This window comes from Wasmannia auropunctata, unplaced genomic scaffold (assembly GCF_000956235.1).
Source record: "Wasmannia auropunctata unplaced genomic scaffold, wasmannia.A_1.0 LD335903.1, whole genome shotgun sequence".
In the NCBI taxonomy this organism is placed as follows: domain Eukaryota; kingdom Metazoa; phylum Arthropoda; class Insecta; order Hymenoptera; family Formicidae; genus Wasmannia; species Wasmannia auropunctata.
Genome location: NW_012026987.1, coordinates 2,310,587 through 2,327,993, shown reverse-complemented (window position 1 = coordinate 2,327,993; position 17,407 = coordinate 2,310,587). Strand labels below are relative to the sequence as shown.

The following is a 17,407-nucleotide window of genomic DNA, read 5'->3' as shown; positions in this document are numbered from 1 at the left end:
AATAAATATTTTTTAATCACACGAGGGAAATATATTACTGTTTTAACGAAGCTATATACACGGTATAAATATACGAAATTCATCGTTTTACGTTTGGACGAGACTATGGTTGCGTTCCGTTTCACACATAATACGCATGATTTATCCTTTTATTCTTGTTTAATATTTGGTGAGCAGCAAGGTTAACATGATGTATCATGCGCTTGATGCGTGAAACGGAATGCAGCCCTTGAATGTTTACCGATCGCTAAATGGGATGCCATGTACGAGACTTTCGATTAGTAAGTACGTCTTGCGAACGCACAGCAACGACAGTGTTCTCCTGAAATAGTCCTCCTCGTACGTCCTTCTGAATACGTCTTCCTCGTTAATCATAAAATTAAGTTAATCGTAAAAGAGTATATAAAACGGACACGTAACAAAGATCAAATGGAATCTCAACGAGTGAATTAAGACAGTGAAAAGTGGAGAGCCATTTGTCGAATTCTCCATCGAGTCGTTGAGAAATTCGAAATCAACGTTTGCAAATCAATTAACGTTTCGAGGAACGTGTCTTCTAACTTGAGTTGAACGCGAAAATAGGCCAATATATAGGATGTCAGTGAATCCAGGCTGCATCAACTTTAAGCCGTACGGCTGCGGTATGTGTGATTTGCGATTCTCCAACCCAATCAAGCTGGACGATCATCTCTTCGTGAATCATGATTCACAAGTCACCGCTCCCAAGTGCAGCAATCATTGCACGAAGATATTCACCAGTGAGAAATCGCTTCGGAGCCACGTTCTAGCGGAGCACAAGCGACAGCACTGTCGCTGTTCATTTTGCAGTGCATCCTACGAAAATTTCAGGCGTTATTCGAAAACGTTCAATAATGGATGTCATATGTGTCCGTACTGTCGCAAATCTTTCATCAGATGGAAAGAGCTGAATGTTCATATGAGCATACACGAGAAGCCGATGAGATGCAAAATTTGCGGGAAGAAGTTCAGAACAAAACAATTGATGCGGCAGCATTTGATCGACGAACATCCAGAGGAGGATTATCAATGGTTATCAAGTCATGTTTCAACAGGCCCAAAAATTCAAGGCGCAACAAAGGTAAGAACTAAGATATATAATATTATTAAATAAGAGACATATTAAATAACCGCGATGTGAAGAAATAACGCAACGTTCTAAAATGAAATAGTATAAAATTTCTTCTACATATTTTGATACCAAAATAGTAGAAAAAACTGAGTGAGGGGAAAAGTAATGAAAATAATATTTCACGAATATTGTGTAGAAAATAAACGTATTTTCTACTTTTGCAGATTATAAAATTGGAATCTGCTCACTAATGGACAATCGCCGATAGCTATTCTCGAAAAACTTGGGCAAGATACTCATACGCATAAAATGAATTTTATCGAAACCAACAAGGCATTCAATATAATAGACAGAATCCGAAGAATTTTCCCTCTCTTGTGCAGGTTATTTTTAATGATTAAAAGTTGACTGAGGCTCGACAGAACAATCTGCGTCTAGCTCAATTTGTGTTTTCCTTGACTTATCGGTCCGCAACTTCTGGCTTGAAAGCAGTCGAAAGTTGGCTAAAAGACGAGATACGAGCAAATCGATTTTATATGTGATCCAATTTAAAATCCTTGAGATCTTCCGAACGAGATAATTACCCGAAAATAGGTAAATCCAATTGCCATTATTCGCCAATATCACGCCATGGAAAGTATATGTATTCTCAGCTTCAAATTGACGAATTTACTCGCGACTTACTCGGTCGAGATTTTCAACGCACATTACACACACTTTTCTCTGGTAAATTGAACGTTTATAGCGCATAAATATTCGTTCGTAACAGCCTTACGCTTATTAAATAAATATTAAATAAATTATAAAAAAAGACCGTTAAAAAGGAATAAAGATTATACAACGTCTCGTTCGGATAGACATATGTAGTAGCGATATCTTTAACAGTCGAGTTATCTTCAACAGAAAATTTTCTAAAATGTTATTTTTTAATAAAAATGATTCTCTATTGCTGATCCAATAATTTATAGTAATAATTTTCTTGTGAGCAAAGATTTATTGAAAAAATGATTGAATTTGATGTTCCATAATTAAAAGATTTCTGATTTACTAGAATATTTAGTTTTCTTAAAATATTGTTGTTCTCTTATTAGTAAATTATTATTATAAATTATTGAATCAGCGATAGAAAATCATTTTTTTTATAAGTAGCATTTTAGGAAATATTATGAAAAAAATGTATAGAAAAAAATCAAATGCATGATTTTCTCTGTATTGTATGTACATCTATATTACTATTAACAATAAATAAATTGGTCACAAGTATTTTAACTTTTATTTTATATAAAGTCAAAAAGCTATTTTTATATATGTAAAAGTTATTTCTATAAAAATTGTTTCTATAATAAAAATTTGAAATTTTTATTAAAGACCAGTATCCTTCGAATTATCTTCTGCAATACTATTATATATTCACCTACAATTACTCCACAGATAAATACTATGTTCAAAATAATATTTAAATTATCAAAGCTTTTCTATAGTTAAAAAACAAATTAGTAACGAATTTCCAATGGACAATTATTAGTATTTGTTGAAATAGGTCTCGACATCGATGCGTAAAATATCCATATGATATTTCCATGATTTGTGTTAAAGATCTACAAGTATTATCTGTAATTAAAATATTGCATGTAACAATAATTATAAATAAAATACTGTGATTGCAATATGCGCGACCGCGGTTTCAAAAGAAAGCATATATGGAGCATATAATAGAGATTAATACTTGTGACGAAATATTTTTTCAATAAGGGTTGCGCGGTTCGTATAATTATCTATAAAGTTATACCGAGCAACAGTCGCAAATTTATTGAATTCATCCAGCAGCGATACCTAGCAATATAAAGTTTCCTCGCAATCGTATGCATATAAACAAGATTTGTTTGTTTCTAAACGTGTTCGGTAAGGAAAACTTTGTATTTATTCCGATCGTTCGAATTTAATATTACAGTGTTCCTCGAGTCCGTCAACCGTGCGTGCTGCGACATTGGGTTTCCTTTTGCAATTTCCTTTGCAATATCTTTTACAATTTAAATTGCAAAACTATTACGGTCTGGGCTTCTATATAATATATTATTTATTACGTTTACGGGCGCCCGTGAGTTCGGAAAGAAGGTGAAAAAATAAAAGTAATAAAACCCTGTTTCTACGATAAAACCAGCATCTGCCTGTCACGAGTGAACGTCTGCGACGTTCTGCTTCCGAAAGAAATTTGGATTGAAACATCATCGTACATGGCTACCGGGGTATTAACAGTTCTAGATGTGGAGAGCAGATCAACGCGATGCCTTCTATACTTTATCAATATGATTCAAGTCAGGAATATCTGCGGCATGTGTAATGTCCAATTTGCCACAAGGGTGGAGTTGAACGCACACATGCAAGACCACACCGAGACGTTCACGTGCGATTGCTGCAATATGATCTGCGAGTCTTGGTTAAGCTTCGTGGAACATGTTCGGTTATCTCACAGTTCCCTCGTATTCTGTCCATATTGCTATAAAGCGCACACCAATTTTTGAAGGTTGAGACTGCACTGGAGAATGCACGGTAAAAGAAATATATCTTTGTCCGGCAACTATGGCAAACAGTTTTTTTTTTCTTTGTTCAAACATAACGTTTAATAAATTTGCGTTTCCGCAGAGCCGTACGACTGCATAATATGCTACCACACGTTCAGCACGCTGTCAAATTTGAGGGAGCATCACAATTTGCAGCATCCCGAGACGCCATTCTACTTACCGTTTTGTCCAACTCCACTACAAAGAGAAGAATAAAATCGCAAGCTACATCAGATATAATACACGGGAAGAGCGTTTTTATATTGATCTCTTTTCGTGTCGAAAACCAGTGCTATTAAAAACAGCTTTTGATAAGGAAATCTCTTAATTTCTAATAAAATTAAGGAATCTTATAATATAAAACGTGTTATTTTAAAGAGCATACATATATTTTACAAATGTTACCGCATATATTTGACACATATTACTTTTGCAATGATTTAGCAGGATAATTTAATAACGTACAACTCATGATGATACTGTCAAATGATTAGATTTTATTCTTGACTACTGCTATATCATAGCAGTTAATCAAATGTAACATATCAAATATAAAACTGAAACGCATGTATATAAATATGTAATAAGTTTGTAAGTAAAAGTTAACTACGAGGAATAAAAAAAGATCTTTTTTTCCTCTAATTAAATATTAAAAACGTGTCCTATTTCGATAATGTTTAACCAATTGAAATGCTTATTTGTAGTTTAAACACGAATTTTGTCCTGATCGATATTTCGACATTTACAACGAGGCGTTTCCGAAATATGGGTTGCGTGATTTATAGATATTGCTTTCATATCGATCAGCGATCACGAAATTTGCTGAGTATATCTAGCAACAACATCTGGAAGAAGTAACAGAACGTTTACATACTGCACATAAACAGAATTTGCTTAAATGTACAAATATAAAAATATTTTGTAATAATTTTGATTTATTTTTAAAAATATGTAATAAATCACAAAAAATTTGAAAAAAGTTTGTTGCATAGTCTCTTCAGAGAAATTTCATAAATTACCTTCTCTTTAGCTTCTTCTTTAGTAAGTAGTAATATTAAATTTTTTAAGTGTATTAAGTCTAATGTAAGAAATACTCAACAATGTCCCTTACTTAGAAATTCAATTTAATTAATATTGAACACTGTTTTATATAACGGTATCTGTAACAATCAAAATAAGTAATTAATAGTTATCTTCCTGTATTAAATTTCTGAAATAAGGAATAAAAATAAGGATTGACTATTGAGGTACATTGTCACTAACACGAGTGAAAAATCTGTATATATATTTCGAAAGTCCATCGCACAGAAGACGCTATAGTTGGAACAACCTTGCACGCGCACGTAATATATATCGAAAACTATTTATAAATGAAACACACCGCCATCATATTATTGCTCGAAATAAGTTACCCAACATGCGACGTCCACACTTCTGACGTTTGCATATGCGGCGTCCAGAAAAAAACGTGCTTTAGTGTCGTATTTTCTAAGTGGATTTATAATCTTGTCAAATAGTCTTGCCCCAAATGATTGTCTCAAGTTTAAAAATACGCGACATTTTTTAAAGATCTTAATTGTGACCCTGTTTTTTCTGTTTGATAACCCAGTCTCAGATTATCTTAAAAATTATCCATTAAAAATTTTTTATCAAAATACTTTAAAATAATTAAGCTTTTAACTGTCTCTTTTTCAGCATATTTCTTGTCTTAATGGCAAGTAACAAATAAATTTCTGAAAATCTTATTAAGCAAAAGCCAAGTCCCATCGGAGAACCAACTCTCGCCGTTATATTGTTTATATGTTTTTTTTTCTTCCTTTCACTTCCCTATTTTCCTCCACGCAAAGGAGCGGAGAAGAGAACAGCGCGCGCGCACGCTCTCGACGCGAGAATAAAATAAACGAGACGTCGAAGAGGCGGACTGTAAAATATATCTTCGGAGTCCCACGCAATTTGGCGACGGCGGAGACAGCGGAAAACGGTCAGCTCTATCGTCTTCACGATCAAAACTCGACGTGAGACTTTTCTACGTGAAGACAGAAGTGCGGTCCAAGTGGACGTGTCGCGTGCTTGCACGAAATTATCAAAGATTTATCGTCGATTTGATAATCGTGATGTTGTCAAGATGATATGAATGGTGCAGTGGTGATCGATTCAATTAGCGGAAGTGAATCATTTTTCGCGATTCGTTGCATAATTGGCACTTCCGAATTAATATACGGGAAAATATTGGCATGTTACAAGATTTTGGCGATTTAATAATATCAATCTAACAAACTCAAGATTTAATAATACTTATAATAATTAAATTATTTAAATTTAGTGTATACGTTCGATCTAGAACGAATGTGAGTTCGTTCCGGCGAGTATAAGGAAAATCTAGGTTGTGTCTTTGAAGCTGTTCAGTATGCGGTTGTATCAGAAGAAGGATTTAATCTGACTGGATGCGACAAAGGATGACAGGTGGAACCTGTCACTAATACATTCGAAAAAGATTTCTACGAGCAGCCCGCGAGGATGCATCGAGTCCTCAGCTTTCAAATGACTCGCAATATCGGCGAGTCCAGCGAATACGTGACGAAACGGTTGTGTTTCTCGTTTCTCTTCTCGGTCGGCTTCCTGTGCCTCCTCTGCGGCTTTCTGCTGGGCCGATTCACCGTCGAGAGATCGCTAGAGGCTCAGGCGCAGAAGGCGCGCGGCGAACTGGCCGGGAATGGTCTCCGGAACACGGAACATCTTCAGCAGCTGGCGCTCCTGGAATTGGAAAGGGCGCCGTTCGACTACGATCGCACGACGTACGTTGTTTTATATCTCATTCATTCGATTTGTTTATGTACGACGATCGGAATATGACACCGTAATTAGATTAATCTCTACGGAAATTTCCAGAATTGAAAATGATGTAATTAAATTATTCTGGTTAATAAGTGATTTCGCGTGTTATTTTCGATTAGAAATAGACAGACGTTGGATGAGGATATGCGACGCATCAATGGGCTCTTTTCCAACTTGTCACTCATTCACAAAGTCTCCAACCATGCATCGTGCATTCGCGCGACTGTTCGCGGCTCGCGGGAACCAGGTGAATTTCTTAATGGATTATAAAGCGTTACTTAGTTAGATTTACTCGGAAATGAAGATCTTGTGCTATATCGATTCTTAAATTTTTTAAACAGATTTTCCTTCCTTTTTAAGTATAATTTTTAAGTTTTTTTTAAATATAATGATTTTTCACTCTACTTAATATAGTATATTCTCGAAACATTTTGCAATCTTTGGTTACGTTAACATATGATTCACACGCAGTCACATGGAATAATCTTTAAAGCGATCATGTATCAAATATTTTATCATTGATATACTTTACATAGTTGAAAAACAATGCCTCTTTTTTCTTTTCTCTTCTTCTACCTTATAGGACTTCGTCCATTTATTCCACCGAACTGTTCCAGATAGATATGTTATTCTGTCCGTTAATGAAGACGGTATCGCAGTAGCTCTGGAATTGGCGCGAGTCCTGGATAAAATTTATTCGACGCACGGTTGGCGACCACGACGAAGCCTAATTTTCTGCGTGTCTCTTGTATCCTCGGACGTTTGCCCACAGGCTCTACCTACGTTTATGTGGCGAAAGGCCGTGGCTTACGCGACGGTCCACGGTCGTTTCATACGAGGTTTATTGAATTTCCATTACTCGCGTGTTACGACCACCGATATGCAGAACGTAATGTAAAGAACTATTTGATTTCAGCTAACAGTCACGTGGCTTTGTCCGGCTCGGACATCATGCGGTCCGTAGCTGTCGAAGCTATCAAGACAATCCCCGGCGATAGTAACTGGTCATACCTCGAGCACGAAGTATCCGGTCCTCGCCTGTCTCTGGATATTCCGCAAGTGATGTTTTCGTTCGTAAGTAGTTTCGTTTCGCGCAAAGGTTTAGCGCTTTCGAAATTCAATGAATTACATTTATTTTCTGTATAATAAAATTTATCGCTCTATTAGATTCTAAATTAAGAGAGATTTAAAATATTTTATTAGATTACAAAATGTAGTTAAGACTTTTAAATATTTCATTAAATATCTATTTACGTTTAATCGAGAATAATTTAGAACAATTTTCATCTGCTTTTTTTAGAATGATAATAGCCCTGCACGCAGTCATTACAATCAAAATTCTCGACTGCACGATGTAACTCTGACGCAGATGGTTAGCCAAACTATGTGGCGACTGTCTGAAAGTACAGTTATTCAATGGGAACCGAAATATCTTAACGAAACCGTTAATGAAATACTGGAGTCTATCGATCTCAATAGATTTCAAGACGTGAAAGGTATTTTTCGTTTTCTTTATTTTATTAATTTTTGACGGAAAAGTTAAAGAGCTTGAATTAATCGTTGCTTTTTTACGCTTTCAGAGAATCTGAAGAGAACGTTGAAAATATTACTTACAGCCATAAAAGATTTCAATGCAGAAATCAATGCGACAGATAATACCCAGTGAGTATAATAAATTTAAAATAAATTAAATCATCAATTAATTAACAATCTGAATGAGTCTGAATGAAATTAATGACGCTCTCTCTTTTTTACGGATATCATAAAGGTTACTAGAATTAAAGTTATTGGGAAAATTTTCTCGGAACGTGATAATACAAGATTACAGAATTATATTTCAATGCGGCGGTGTATATTTTAGGATGCTGCACGTGAGAATATGGAACGATCTGCTTTTGGATTTAGACAAGGCGCTTCTGTGTCCCGACGAAACCGATTCGCATTCCAGAACCGATCTAGCGACGTTTCGCAAGCTATCGCGCGAATCTACCATATTAGACTATCTCGAGCAGATGACGAAATGTTACGAGGACGCTATACAAATTCTGCAGGAAAGATAAGACGATAAGGAGAAACTCTCGAAGAAAGAGAACTTCGAAAAATATATCAACCATAGATATTAATTGTTACAAAACACATACTTCCTGATATTGACAATATACTTTTTGTTATTTTCTCAGTCTCACGATCAGTTGTTTTCTAAAGCAATGCAAACGGCAAAACGAGTTGAATTAGCGATTCTCTTAAGAATAGCTCCATCTAGAATCTATTCGTTTCTGTATTATAAAAATATATCAAAATCGTTTTGACGTTTGCTTTGCTTTATATTATTTTACATTGCTTGCCCAGTTACGAACAATTACAATTTTAAACGTAAAACAAAATATATATTTCTATCTCTCTGTAAAAATATTATACAAGTACAAAAGTAACGTGATATAATACTTATTTATATTGTCATACGTATGCCTATCATATGCTCGACATATCACATTTTATATCTGGAACTATAAAACTTTGCGACAGAATTTATATACGTAATTTGTACCCCGCATGACATAAGAGACGCTGGATTCTTTTCAAATTAATCGAAATAAATTAAATAAGAGTATTGACTTCCAGATACATATATACAACTTTCGAGGAGCCAAATATGTTGCCACAGGCATTTACTCGAGTGATGTTACTCAGCTTCAAATCGGAAGCTACTTATTCAAAATTTGCATTGCACACTCATCTCGCACATCATATTGAATCCAGTAACGACATTAAATAGATTGAAATGTAAGTATCCTCTCAAACCCATATTCACACTTTACTGATTCATCTCGATTTTTCATCATGCCCTTCCTATACCGTATCCTATTTCTTTCTCGAACTGCGACGCGTCGAGGGTACCCTCTATCGCCTCGCAATTCGGATTGAAGACGGAATAGGCGCTGGGTTCTCCGTGCCGCTTCGGCCCGGATCTGGTGTTCAAGCAGATGAAGACCAGGGCCGACAGCACGAAGTAGACGGCGCCGAATTGGTACTCCAACGCGATCACGTACAACGTGGCCCACAACAAAAAGTATAATAAATAGATTACTCGGTTTAACATCACTCTGCCTCGCGACTGCTGTTCCTCCGGCTGCTCGTCCACCTCCTGGACGTCCTCCTGGACGTCCTCCTCGACGTCCACTGACTGTTCGCACAGTTTTGCCTTGAGAAACAAAGGAAAAAGAAATATATATTTTTAAATACATCTTTAAAACTTCTTTTTGTAAAGCTCTCGCCTTTTTGCCCCCCTACCCCATGAATGTAACCACGGAATGTAACCTCACCCGCTCTTCCTTCGTCGATTCTTCGGCGGATTTCTCAACTCCGTCTTTACGATTCCACGAAAACATGTTTCTCATTACGCTCTTTACCGATTCCATCGTTTCCTCTCTGCGCTTCCTGCGCCTGTACGCCTCCAGTCTCTCCTTCACCGTCGTCATCGCGATTGCTCCGATTTCATCGCGATGATGGCCGGTCGACGAGTGTGGAGTCGTGTGGACGCGTCAGCTCAGTCAGCTGTTGGCAACGCGTTTGTGAATGAATTGGAGTTGAAATCGTCGACTTTCGAGATATCGAGATATTAGGTCGAGCCAGAGAGAAGTCTTTAACAAAAACTATATATGATATCAGAAAATCACGTATCCTTAATAAATAATTACGATTAATAATTACTTCGCTCGTTTTTGGCGTTTATGAAATATATTTTGAATATTATCAATTTCAAATAGTTATTGAAAGATCTATTTTGATACTTCGAGAATCACAAATCACCAAGCAAGTACCCGCGTTTTAAATGGAATCCTAATTAAATATTTATAACAATATTGGCAGAGCTTATTTTGAGTTGTCATATGCCGCGGTTATTTATATTCCGCTATGACAGCTGCACGATATTATAAAATAATAAACAGTCGTCGAAAGAAACCGTTTAATTAAAATCGATTTATCATAAAAATATAATAAATTAATGAGGAAAAAAGATAAAAAATTGATAGCAGTTTTTATTCTCTCTTCTTTTTTAAGAACAACATTTGATATTTATCTTGAGAATAAATTGACCTGTGCTTTCTTTTACACGTGTAAGCGTAGCAACGTATTTAAAAAATTTATAAATAAAAAATAATTTAATCGTTTCTTCTTGCATATACTTATTTTATTTCATTGTATAGTTTGCAAACAAAAATCCATATTTTTTTAATTTAATGAAATACTCAATATATAGAAAAAAAAATAAATAGGTGAGATTTTTTAAATATCGTAAATTCCATTATGAGCAGCACAAAAATAGAACATATTCGTTATTTCACAATGGCTCTTTCTTGGCTACGGAAACGTAACATCGTTTATCGCCTAGGTGTTTGTCGTAGTCTATTAGCAACTGGCTTATTGGATGATAAATATTGCATACACACACGTACTTATAGTTATAGAACAGCTGAAAATTCGCTATTTGCCTTCTGAGCGCTTAGGATTGACACGTTCTATGACTATAATAGTGTGCGTATAAAAGTGAATTACCATCGAATAAGCCGGCTGCTAACTGATGATAACAAGCGACAAGGTGATATTTCCTTTTGTTATTCACTTATTCCATTTAACGTGAAAAATGGGAGAAAATTACAAAAGCGATTGACTACAAAACTGACTTTTACATACTTATTGAGCTTGAAACTCATGGCAAATTTATTTTATTACGTAAAATAGATGATGTAAAATGATTCTTCATCAAAGTTTATGGAATTAAATTATTTTATTGCATTTATTAGACTTGTTTTTTTTTTACATTTAAAACAGGGACTTATTCGTTTTTTTCCTCTTAATTATAGATTTAGTCTGTCGTTATTCATAGTTAAGAAATTCTCGTTTTGTAGTATTCCAATAAACCTGATTTTCATTAAGAAATTCTATTTTTGACAACGATTCCAAGTTTTATTTTTCATTTCATTTCTTTCCAAATGGATAAAAATTATAAATCTAAAGAAAATCTCTTTTTCTTTATTTACCAAATTAGAATTTTCAATTAATAATTTAATTGAATTAATAATTCCTTTAATTTTAATAGTCAATGACTTTAAACACTTCTTAAATTTGAAACAATATTTAATAAAAGATTTTTTAAATTAGGGACGATAGAAAATAAAAGATTGAAATCAATAATTCATAGATATAAATTTTTAAATAATCTAAGAAATGAGACTCCATCCATCCCCACTAACTGTTATATACACCAATTCCTTGACAAACGTCTGTTATCGGTGGCAAGATCATGCGACACCAATCGTCGGTCTTGCATGAGCAATCAGTCTCGTAGGAGTCATCGGAACAGCTGCACGCACGCGAAAGCCGGACACGCGTGAACGATTATGTCACGATTGCTTAGCGGGTCACAAGACTACGTGCCTGATAACGATAGCAATGGCAGAAATATGGAAAGTGGTATCAGAAGAAGCGTCACCGGCAGCATGGTCAATGGTAACAAGCCGGAAGGCCGCGTTCTGGTGCTCTACACGGGCGGCACGATAGGAATGATGAGGAACGAGCAAGGAGGTACAATTATTTCGTGAAATTAAAGAAATTACCTTGTGGATTTCTGAGGATGATGAAATCTTATACCGTAAAATTACCATAGATTTCGAACCGTAAACCTCGCGTACATATATACGTGTCCCCTTGACTTCGAGAGTATCTTCGTTTCTTATGAAACTCCAAAGAATCTCGGTTAGTCCCACGAATAATCTTCAATTTTGTACATCCTTGATTTTTTGCAGTTCTTTTTCTAGCTCGATCGTTTCACAGATCTTGCGTCTCACGGAATTTTACTTGTAGTGCTCTTCGCTTTATTCATATAGTTAATGTTGTGCAGATTCTTGTACAGATTTTATTTCCGAAGAATGGTTTGTGCAATTCGTTTTAGATCTCTGATTTTATCTTCATCCACAGAATCACCTTTGAACGTGAATTTAAAAAAAATTATAAACATGACAAGATCAAAGCTCCGCGTGTATCAAATAGATAAGTGTAACAAAATAATGTTATGGCGTCATAATTATTTCCATCTTTATCATATTATGACAATAACAAAGTGTCTGTTTTCTAGTGCTGGTACCAATAAACAATGCGTTTGTTAAAAATCTACGGAAATATCCACAACTGCATGATCGCGAATACGCCGAGAAAAGATTCGGGGCGATGGGACCGCTAGTATTGCCGTAAGTATTCCAAAAAATTATTATTTTCAGATATTTTCAGATATCATAATTGCGAATTCCTATGCAAAAATAATGAGTCGACAATGATTTCCACAAACTCGTTTTGTCAACTAGATTTTTGCTGGAATCTTAATTTTCACTCGTTAAAAATAAATCATTTAAATTGTCTCTAAAAATATAATTGTATTTTATGTCTTTACTTTACAGTCTCAATTTTTTTACACAATAAATATAGCACGTTTTAAGAATAATTACTCAATTTACCCTTAATAATTAAATACTAAATTTTACAGATAGAAGGAAATTTTAATGATTTTAAAAATAAATCTATTCCTGGAAATTAGAAATTCGAAATTTCTCCAATTTTCCTCAATTCGATTATTTCCCGCAGGGGAACGTGAACCGTAAAAATGTCTTCCATCTCTAATTTGCGGAAGAATGTGAACCGGTTCCCCGCGTACCCTTTCGCTTTCCCTTGCGCAATGTTAAAAATGCTTTCCTCCTAATCTTGCAGCGTGACCGCAACCGACAGTCGCCGGGTCGTTTATACCGTATTCGAATACACGAAACTCTGCGACTCCAGTAATATGACCATGGATGAGTGGATTCGCATTGCTAACGATATTAAGGTATGCTAATTCAAGTCACATCGATAAAGATAGAATAACTAAAAGAAATTTAAATATAATCTTATTCGATTTATTAATTTAAAAAAATAAATAAATACTTGAAATTATAAATACTAAATACTTTAAGTACTCGAAAGGCAAATGAAGTAATCATTAATAACAATATATCTTCACAATGTATACATACATATATATATATATATATATATATATATATATATATTAGGGTGGGCTGAAAACAATTTTTTTTTTAATCTAACTTTTGGGGGATATTAATCTATCTTTAACTAATCGATTTAAAAAAAAAAATTTTTTCAGCTCACTTTAATATATATCAAATAATTTTCGCGCGCGATGTTTCTGAAACAATTCAAGTTAATCTAATCTTATTCCAGTTAATCTTATTCCAGTTAATCTAATCCTCAAGTTACAGGTGATTAAACTTGCTATGAAAATATCACTCTATGTGTCAGCTTGATAAACGATTACGGGGATTATCCGGCAATAACTAGATTATGTTATTGTAAGGCAATCCTCACAGCTTTCCTTTTGCAGGAATCTTACGAACGCTTCGACGGATTCGTGGTCCTTCACGGCACCGACACCCTCAGTTACACCGCATCCGCTCTGTCCTTCATGCTCGAGGCGCTGGGCAAGATCGTCATCCTGACCGGCTCGCAGGTGCCGATTTTCGACACGAGGAGCGACGGCCTGGACAACTTCCTCGCGTCGCTCGTGATCGCGGCGAATTACAACATACCCGAGGTGTGCGTGTTCTTCGGCACGAACTTGCTGCGCGGCAATCGGACGAGCAAGGCGTCCGCGACGTCCTTCGAAGCCTTCCAGTCGCCGAACTTTCCACCCCTCGCCACGGCGAACATCAAGATCGAAGGTGTTTGCCACGCAGATTCAAAACTGCAAAATGTATCTTTTTGAGATTTTTCCAGAGTTTTAAAGGACGATACGAAAAGAATTCAATCAGTGCTTGAAATATTACTGAATTATTATGCACGCGATCTGTATTGTTGTACGATTTTTATCATCAGCTGTTTGCAGCTGTTACAAATTTAAATCTAATTTGATCGATATAATTTATGAGACAACACTCTAAGGAGTTCAAGTTCTAATATTCCTTCGCAGTGGACTATCGTTCGATTTTCCGTCCATGTATCATGGAGAAGTTCTACGTGCACGCGTCGCTCAATCGAAACGTAGGCCTGCTCCGGTTGTTTCCCAGCATCACGTCCGATCTGGTCAAGGTGTTTCTTCAACCGCCCATCGAGGGGGTCGTGCTACAGTCCTACGGCATGGGAAACGTCCCGACAAATCGCGACGACATCATCGAGGAGCTTCGCGTGGCGGCAAAGCGCGGTGTGATCATCGTGAATATCACGCAATGCGCGACCGGATGCGTCTCGGATGCGTACGAGGCTGGAAAATTGCTCCAAAAAGCTGGTATATATACCGTACAGTCTGGCTAAAAGCATCGATTCGAAAGAGATTAAATTCAAATCTGTATGGTTTTGCCTGAATACTTTAAACTTTAAATAATATCAAAGCTGAACTTCCTTCCTCGATTTTCAATTCGATGTCGAATCGATGACGAATTGATATCGAAATCATCATATCGACGTTAATTCAACATCGATTCGACATCGAATTGGCGATCATTTCTCACTGGGTAATAATTTTCATTCTTTATCTCTCCGTTAAATTTCGTACTTCTCTTTCGATAAAATTATGCATTAAGATTGTGGAAAATATTACGCAAAACTTAGGCGATAAAACGCGACACAGAGTTATAAACATAAATATTTTCCTGCTGATAATGTTCAAGTTACGATAGTGTATTCTATTTTAGATACACTTTAATTTACGACTCGCTATCAATACAGGTGTGATATCGGGCTTTGACATGACACCGGAGGCCGCGTTGACGAAACTCGCGTACGTTTTATCGAAAAACGATTGGGACACAGAGACCAAGCGGCAAATGATGCAAACGAATTTACGGGGCGAGCTGACCGCCGGCCGACCGCCTACCATACAGGACTGGGACTTGGTGGAGGCTGTCGCTAGGTCCTTGAGATTATCCTCGGCGGCGGAGCTTCAGGAATTGGGATCAATCCTCTTCCCGGCTATGCTGAACGCCGCAGTGATCAGGCGCGACGTCATGAAACTTGAGTCTTTAAAAGGATACGTAAGTTATTTTATTTTATTTTAATTTCTTCAGTTTGCTTAATTTCATTATTTATATCAATAAAATTAATCTCTTTCAATAAAATTAATTACCAGACTGAAGAATATGTAAAAAACTCAAATATCTTTTAAATATTGTTTCCTCTTCTCTTGTATTTATATTTTACACTGTATATTATTAGCAAAGAGAATCTTGAAACTAAATACTAAAATAGAACTGTATTGAAAAAAATGTTAGTCTCCGACACACGTTGATAGTAAGCTGGATTACACTGATTACGTAGTGCGATATAATATAAAAATAATATAAATTTATAGCGTATTACAAACAAGTTATTTTTGTATTAATTAATTAATTATTACAATCGGCTTTCTCTATATTTAGGGCGCGGATATCTCGCAGGCGAACGCAGATGGCCGAACGGCTTTGCACATAGCCTGTTGCGAGGGGGACATAAAAGTCGTGCGACGTCTTCTAAAGATGGGCGCGAATGTTCACATTAAGGATCGATTTGATCGCACGCCTCTCACCGACGCAATCGAATTCGATCGTCACGAGGTGAGGACATTTATTCAAGAGATTAGATTTCGAATTTCATAATCTTTCTATCTTATCTCTGTCATACCTCTCTATCTAAAAAAAAATTTTAAATTGTTGATAATATTGTGTTATTTACAATACACATCAAAAAGGATCTTGATAATCTCGGAATGCTCGATATCATTCTTTATCAAAAGATATCGCCTCATTTTAATAAACTGACTAAAATCTTCCATCGAAAATACCATCGTTGAAAGTGCGTTTTCCACACTGACTTTTTCTAGATCATCAGGGTGCTACTGCAGTGCGGAGCGCATCTTCACGGCGACGCTGTGCTGATCGGCGGGAGGATGTGCACGGCCGCGACCACCGGAAACACGAAGCGTCTGCAGTCGTTCCTGCTGGCCGGCGCCGATCTGTCGCAGAAGGACCTTTCCGGACGCACGCCGCTGCATTTCGCCGCTCTTCACGATCGCACGGAAGCGATTGAGTTCCTGCTGGATCACGGCGCGGATCCGCGCTGCGTCGACATGCTGGGAGAGACCGCGGCGGATCTCGCGGTGGCCGCGCGTGCCGCGGGTGCCGCGCGCTTGTTAGCCCCTTTCAAGCAGAACGGCGTCTCCGAGGACACGGTCGACAGCAAAATTGCAACGCAAATGCACAATCTTGATCTGTCTATGTCTTAGTTACCTCGATCTGAAAGCGGTTGTCTCAAAGGGATTTCGAGTAAAAAATTTGATCTGAGCTGACTGCGATTCCCTATCTTTCAATTTAATCGTAATCTATTGCTTACTAGGTGAAAAATTTATTTAACAAAAGCTAGCTTCTTGAATGAAAAGTCGACGCAATTGGATATTAAAGACTGAAAAGAATGTGAGAGGATTTTTAAAAAGGACAGGCGTGATGGAAATCTATGCTATATTTTAGCGCCTTTTCAAATTTTAGTTAGAAACAGTGCATAACACGATTGCAAAGTCACAGTTAACTGTGATAATAATGTAACATATTTTTTTATGTAGCAAAATTAAACTATGACGTAATGTATTATTTATTGTAAATACATTATTTTTTTGCAAATAGACAATATTATTACCATTAAAATTGGTAAATGTATATGTGTTTATAGAATAAAATATATTTTACAATAAATGCTTATGTGTATATGTATACTGTAGACATTTTTGAACGAATATGTATAAAGAAATCAATAATACTTAGGATAATGCCTAAGAATTTAATAATTTTTCCTCGAAATCTTATATTCCGAATTCTAATTTTGTACGATCTTATACCAGCGATATTTG

At 36.1% G+C, this 17,407-nt stretch overlaps 4 protein-coding genes across 4 annotated transcripts; 3 read left to right on the top strand and 1 right to left on the bottom strand.

Annotated features, from left to right (window-relative positions):
* Positions 1 to 216: 216 nt before the first annotated feature.
* On the top strand, positions 217 to 2,353 carry LOC105455439 (zinc finger protein 425-like). Its single transcript, XM_011698757.1, has 2 exons — positions 217 to 1,099; positions 1,315 to 2,353. The coding sequence occupies exons 1-2, from the start codon at positions 596 to 598 to the stop codon at positions 1,339 to 1,341; spliced, it is 531 nt and encodes a 176-aa protein (XP_011697059.1). The 5' UTR covers positions 217 to 595; the 3' UTR covers positions 1,342 to 2,353.
* A 3,216-nt stretch (positions 2,354 to 5,569) lies between these two features.
* LOC105455438 (N-acetylated-alpha-linked acidic dipeptidase 2) lies at positions 5,570 to 8,677 on the top strand. Its single transcript, XM_011698756.1, has 7 exons — positions 5,570 to 6,446; positions 6,606 to 6,733; positions 7,104 to 7,325; positions 7,403 to 7,560; positions 7,787 to 7,982; positions 8,067 to 8,148; positions 8,348 to 8,677. Exons 1-7 carry the CDS (start codon positions 6,169 to 6,171, stop codon positions 8,544 to 8,546), a joined length of 1,263 nt encoding a protein of 420 aa, XP_011697058.1. The 5' UTR covers positions 5,570 to 6,168; the 3' UTR covers positions 8,547 to 8,677.
* A 590-nt stretch (positions 8,678 to 9,267) lies between these two features.
* Positions 9,268 to 10,123, bottom strand: LOC105455437 (SAYSvFN domain-containing protein 1). Its single transcript, XM_011698754.1, has 2 exons — positions 9,810 to 10,123; positions 9,268 to 9,688 (listed from the first exon to the last, which is right to left on the bottom strand). The coding sequence occupies exons 1-2, from the start codon at positions 9,963 to 9,965 to the stop codon at positions 9,326 to 9,328; spliced, it is 519 nt and encodes a 172-aa protein (XP_011697056.1). The 5' UTR covers positions 9,966 to 10,123; the 3' UTR covers positions 9,268 to 9,325.
* Positions 10,124 to 11,832: 1,709 nt separating this feature from the next.
* On the top strand, positions 11,833 to 17,252 carry LOC105455436 (L-asparaginase). The gene is made up of 8 exons (XM_011698753.1): positions 11,833 to 12,072; positions 12,623 to 12,734; positions 13,249 to 13,363; positions 13,919 to 14,255; positions 14,504 to 14,818; positions 15,259 to 15,563; positions 15,948 to 16,121; positions 16,388 to 17,252. The coding sequence occupies exons 1-8, from the start codon at positions 11,889 to 11,891 to the stop codon at positions 16,787 to 16,789; spliced, it is 1,944 nt and encodes a 647-aa protein (XP_011697055.1). The 5' UTR covers positions 11,833 to 11,888; the 3' UTR covers positions 16,790 to 17,252.
* The last annotated feature ends 155 nt before the right edge of the window (positions 17,253 to 17,407 follow it).

Excerpts from the sequence above, each read along its gene's own strand:
- LOC105455439 (XM_011698757.1), top strand. The coding sequence starts at position 596 with ATGTCAGTGAATCCAGGCTGCATCAACTTTAAGCCGTACGGCTGCGGT. Across the intron at positions 1,100-1,314 it reads AAATTCAAGGCGCAACAAAG|ATTATAAAATTGGAATCTGC; the intron begins GTAAGAACTAAG and ends CTACTTTTGCAG.
- LOC105455438 (XM_011698756.1), top strand. The coding sequence starts at position 6,169 with ATGCATCGAGTCCTCAGCTTTCAAATGACTCGCAATATCGGCGAGTCC. Across the intron at positions 7,983-8,066 it reads TAGATTTCAAGACGTGAAAG|AGAATCTGAAGAGAACGTTG; the intron begins GTATTTTTCGTT and ends TTACGCTTTCAG. Across the intron at positions 8,149-8,347 it reads AATGCGACAGATAATACCCA|GATGCTGCACGTGAGAATAT; the intron begins GTGAGTATAATA and ends TGTATATTTTAG.
- LOC105455437 (XM_011698754.1), bottom strand. The coding sequence starts at position 9,965 with ATGACGACGGTGAAGGAGAGACTGGAGGCGTACAGGCGCAGGAAGCGC. Across the intron at positions 9,689-9,809 it reads AATCGACGAAGGAAGAGCGG|GCAAAACTGTGCGAACAGTC; the intron begins GTGAGGTTACAT and ends TTGTTTCTCAAG.
- LOC105455436 (XM_011698753.1), top strand. The coding sequence starts at position 11,889 with ATGTCACGATTGCTTAGCGGGTCACAAGACTACGTGCCTGATAACGAT. Across the intron at positions 15,564-15,947 it reads TTGAGTCTTTAAAAGGATAC|GGCGCGGATATCTCGCAGGC; the intron begins GTAAGTTATTTT and ends CTCTATATTTAG. Across the intron at positions 16,122-16,387 it reads TCGAATTCGATCGTCACGAG|ATCATCAGGGTGCTACTGCA; the intron begins GTGAGGACATTT and ends GACTTTTTCTAG.